The sequence below is a fragment of the Perkinsus marinus genome (genome assembly GCF_000006405.1).
Source record: "Perkinsus marinus ATCC 50983 genomic scaffold scf_1104296963108, whole genome shotgun sequence".
Taxonomy (NCBI): Eukaryota; Perkinsozoa; order Perkinsida; family Perkinsidae; genus Perkinsus; species Perkinsus marinus.
The window spans coordinates 1-1285 of record NW_003205162.1 but is presented as its reverse complement, the minus strand read 5'-3'; the positions used below and the strand labels follow the sequence as shown (position 1 = coordinate 1285).

At 52.5% G+C, this 1285-nt stretch overlaps 2 protein-coding genes across 2 annotated transcripts; both read right to left on the bottom strand.

Annotated features, from left to right (window-relative positions):
- Positions 1-83: 83 nt before the first annotated feature.
- Pmar_PMAR008341 (hypothetical protein) lies at positions 84-423 on the bottom strand (the record flags this gene model as incomplete). The annotated part of the gene is made up of 1 exon (XM_002771301.1): positions 84-423. A coding segment is annotated over one exon (340 nt), but the record flags the coding sequence as incomplete, so codon positions are not given.
- A 57-nt stretch (positions 424-480) lies between these two features.
- Pmar_PMAR008340 (hypothetical protein) lies at positions 481-933 on the bottom strand (the record flags this gene model as incomplete). Its single annotated transcript, XM_002771300.1, has 2 exons — positions 481-808; positions 857-933. 2 exons carry the CDS (start codon positions 931-933, stop codon positions 481-483), a joined length of 405 nt encoding a protein of 134 aa, XP_002771346.1.
- Between the last annotated feature and the right edge of the window lie 352 nt (positions 934-1285).

Here is a 1285-nt window from a genome sequence, read left to right as displayed (position 1 = left end):
GTTGAGGACACCACACCAGCTTCTGAGCCACTGTAGACGACGGTCCCTCAGTTGATTGCCCGTGGTAGCAGCTTTCTTCTTACCTCTTTTGCCTCTGTTGGGATTACAGTTGATGGAGTCATTTAGAGCCACAGTGTAGGTGGCTTCAGTAAACTCCCTGCGGCTTGGCGTAGGCCGGTAGATCTTCGCACAAAGTTGGAGACCACAGAAGCCAGCGACCTTCCCAGGAGGTTGGGGCTTGACGCAATTGACGATAAAACCAGCACGTCGCTGTAGAATATCAGTGACGATAATAAACGCCCGGTCACCGGCGTCAATGTCACAACTGGCGATCAAAATATCGTCTTGAACATGCATGACTGAGGCCTTCGATCCGGCTCTGGCAAGGGCCGGGTTAGTATCTCCATCCATGATAGTGGTCATTGCCAGTTGAAATTACAGGGGAGCCCATCGCCAGCCTTGAGCGAGGCTTCTCAACCTCTATACATACTGTTGGCCATTAAAGTTAATACTGACAGTGCCGGACAGCCGTGAGAGAGCAGTTGAAACGCGGAGAGCACCGTAGGCATCCTCGAGATGAACTTTACTCCAATAACCCGTGTGTTCACCCGGAATATCACGCAGAAGCACAATGGTACCGAGCTGATACTGCTTGTAGACGTGCTCCTCGTTACCCTTGCAACTGGTGCCTTGAGCACCGTCGACCGGCATGAACAGAAAGGTAGCGTCAGCATCCACTAGTAGCCGAAAGTTGTTAAGTGGGCGACAGTCGATGATAGTAAGGCGATACCTCTTGAGCTCAACATCGCTGAGAGGAAATGTACATTGCTTGGAAGTACGGATCGATTGGTCCCACTTGTCGATCAGTACCGGTTGACAAACGACAGTGACATCCTTGTCAGAGGCCAGAGAGGCCTTACCGAGAGCAGACATTCCTAAAAGCTTACTGTGTATGATGGCATCATCGGTGGGCGGGAGACGTCTTTTAGCAGCTCGGTGAGGATAACATTGGCGTTCTCGATGGCTGGTAAGTAGGCGACTAAGCGGGGTTGACCGTCTTCCACAACACGCTCTATGAAAGGAGTCATCGCGCACGCTACCGCCCGAGAACACACCGAGAGAAAAGGTACAGCCCCGTGCCCAGGCACGCTGGCTGGAGAACCAGTCAGCTCGGAGGACTGGGCCGATGATACTCGGGTCTGGGTGGAGGTGGTGCAGCATCCAAGATATGGAAGAATACGCACCTTCTCAGACTTGAGCCGGATTCCCAGAACAGAGAAAATGT